At 37.5% G+C, this 3,018-nt stretch overlaps 1 protein-coding gene across 1 annotated transcript; it reads left to right on the top strand.

The window, feature by feature from the left end:
* The first annotated feature begins 818 nt into the window (after positions 1-818).
* On the top strand, positions 819-1,745 carry LOC109679128 (olfactory receptor 5B2-like). The gene has a single exon (XM_020154447.2). It carries the CDS (start codon positions 822-824, stop codon positions 1,743-1,745), a length of 924 nt encoding a protein of 307 aa, XP_020010036.1. The 5' UTR covers positions 819-821.
* The last annotated feature ends 1,273 nt before the right edge of the window (positions 1,746-3,018 follow it).

The following is a 3,018-nucleotide window of genomic DNA, read 5'->3' as shown; positions in this document are numbered from 1 at the left end:
ATATTGAAGCAATCCGTTAAACAAGAAAAAATGATCTAAATGAATTAACATGCTTGAGCCACACTTCAATTTTTTCCCAAGTCATAAATTATTGAGAGTTGACATTGAATGCACATCTATACTGTCTAGAGGATTTCTTGGAATTTGAACAAAAGTATCAGCTTGTACAAAGATCTAGAGAAGTGAAAGCAGATAGGCGTTATCTACATTAGACATTTTGTCAAGATATCAAATACTGTATACCTCAGTTAACAAATGCATACAAATTTTAAATGGAGTACTTTACCAATTAAAATCTGGCATATTCAGCAGTATGTAATACTCTATATACCTAATTCACCAAAATTGGGTTTCAAGCTCATGCTTATATCGAGAAAATCTTTTTTTTTCATTTTTCTTTTATTATTCATATGTGCATACAAGGCTTGGTTCATTTCTCCCCCCTGCCCCCACCCCCTCCCTTACCACCCACTCTGCCCCCTCCCTCTCCCCCCCCCAATACCCAGCAGAAACTATTTTGCCCTTATTTCTAATTTTGTTGTAGAGAGAGTATAAGCAATAATAGGAAGGAACAAGGGTTTTTGCTGGTTGAGATAAGGATAGCTATACAGGGCATTGACTCACATTGATTTCCTGTGCGTGGGTGTTACCTTCTAGGTTAATTCTTTTCTAGAAAATCTTAAAGACCAAGTTGTTGTGGGAATCAAAGAATTTATATTCTATTAAGATATTTAGATATTTAGATATTAATTCAATTATTTTTTGAACTAATACTTTTTTCTCATGGATGCAGAGCATCTTGTGATTCTCACATAACATTGATGGTCAACAGGACGGAAGTGACACAGTTCATCCTGATGGGACTGACCAGTGACCCAGATCTGCAGGTTCCCCTTTTTATAGCCTTCCTCCTCATCTACATCACCACCATGTTTGGGAACCTGGGGATGATCCTGCTGATCGTCTTGGACTCTCGTCTCCACACTCCCATGTACTTTTTCCTTGGTAACCTGTCTCTGGTGGATTTTTGTTACTCTTCATCTGTCACTCCCAAGGTCATTGCTGGGCTCCTGATGGGAGACAAGGTCATGTCCTACAATGGTTGTGCCACTCAGATGTTCTTTTTTTCAACCTTTGCCAATGTGGAAAATTACCTCCTGGCCTCAATGGCCTATGACCGCTATGCAGCAGTGTGCAAACCCCTGCATTATATGACCACCATGACAATGAGAGCATGTGCATGTCTGGTCATAGGCTGCTATGTCTTTGGTCTCCTGGATGGCTCCATCTGCACTGGGAACACATTTAATCTCTCCTTCTGTAAATCCAATGTGATACATCATTTTTTCTGTGATATTCCAGCAGTTATGGTTCTCTCTTGCTCGGATTCAAGTGTCAATGAACTGGCTATTATTTGTATAGCCAGCTTTAACATATTTTTTGCCCTCATAGTAATCATAATATCCTACATGTTCATTTTTAGCACCATCTTAAAGATGATCTCAGGTGCTGGACATAAGAAAGCTATGTCCACCTGTGCCTCCCACTTCACTGCAGTCTCCATTTTCTATGGGACTGTTATCTTCATGTATATGCAGCCCAGCTCCAGTCATTCCATGGACTCTGACAAAATTGTGTCTGTGTTTTATATTATGGTCATCCCCATGCTAAATCCTATTGTCTACAGCCTCAGGAATAAGGAAGTCAAGAGTGCATTCACAAAGATTTTTCTGAAGTCAAAGTAATCTTGTGGTTTTCACTTTAACTTTTTGGGATGCACTACACCTATATTCATTCCTCTCAGATTTCCATGTACTGAATCATATTTTAAAATCCTTTCACATCTATGGTGTAGTTGTGTGAGTCTATGTGGATTGGATGGTGACCAACCAACTACACCATAGATGTGAAAGTGCCAAATTCTATGTCTTCTTTAACTGAAGCCTTTAAATTTTTCTCTCCTCTTGGATGTTAGATCTATTAGACTTATACTAGTCATGTCTTATTCCCATCCCTCAGTTGTTTGAGCTCAGAATTATCACCCTAGTCTTCCTCTTTCTCCAGCTTGCACATAGCACATTATGACACTTCTCAGCTTCCTCAATCACATCATCCCAAAGCCATAACTAATCTTCTCAAATAGGTCTCTAAATATCCTATTGATTCTTTTTCATCAAAATATACTAATAGTTTACTGATTGAGTCATTATTTTAGTTGGAATATTAAGAAAATAATATTTTATCTCTCTCCCTACTAATCTAGGTGTTCTAATTTTAGAACAAACATGATGTACTTTTAAATGAAAGTATATGCTTCTTCCTTGCATGTTTAGTGAACCACACATACATAAAGTGATTATGGCATTTAATAGACATTAATGTTTCTCTTTCAGTCATTTTTATACAGTGAATAAGTTCATGTTGCAATTTTCAAGTGACAAAATATCCACAGTACAAGAAAAATAAACAGGAAAAAGCATGCTTTCATGACTGAAAGTCTTTTAATGATAATACGTTCACATTTAGGGTATGTATAATCTGAAAAACACTTTCTTATGGATGGAAACGCTAATCCTGTTCTCTAATGTGCTTTTTATGCTGCTCTTTTCTAATTTCATTTTCAATATCTTTTTCCCCTTGGGTTATTGAAGTTTACTCTCTTTCACTAAAGTACAGTTTTCCTGTGTCAGATATCTATAAAATAGAATCCCTTCTACTGACAAGGTAGGAAAGGATGTTTGGATATTTCTGTGTGTGTGTGTTTGGTGGCAGGAAACGGTACTGAGTCAAAGTGCTATGGTACAAATATTCAACCAAATCCTCCAGTTTTCAACTCCACCTCTCACTGTGCTTCCTTCCCCAGTCTGAGAAGCTCCAGTTTCTCAATGTTCCTAGGTTTGCATTCCAACTACAACTCACTCTAAGCACTTCAGTAGCTCTCTTAACTGCTCCAGGACAAAATCATGGGCAGACCCATTCCCCATCTTCCAAATGTTGGCATCACTTAAAAATTAACAT

The sequence above is a fragment of the Castor canadensis genome, chromosome 1 (genome assembly GCF_047511655.1).
Source record: "Castor canadensis chromosome 1, mCasCan1.hap1v2, whole genome shotgun sequence".
Taxonomy (NCBI): Eukaryota; Metazoa; Chordata; class Mammalia; order Rodentia; family Castoridae; genus Castor; species Castor canadensis.
Note: the sequence above shows the minus strand (reverse complement) of the source record. Positions and strands in the feature narration are given on the sequence as shown.

What these genes read in the sequence shown, in the direction of transcription:
- LOC109679128 (XM_020154447.2), top strand. Translation starts at nt 822, where the DNA reads ATGGTCAACAGGACGGAAGTGACACAGTTCATCCTGATGGGACTGACC.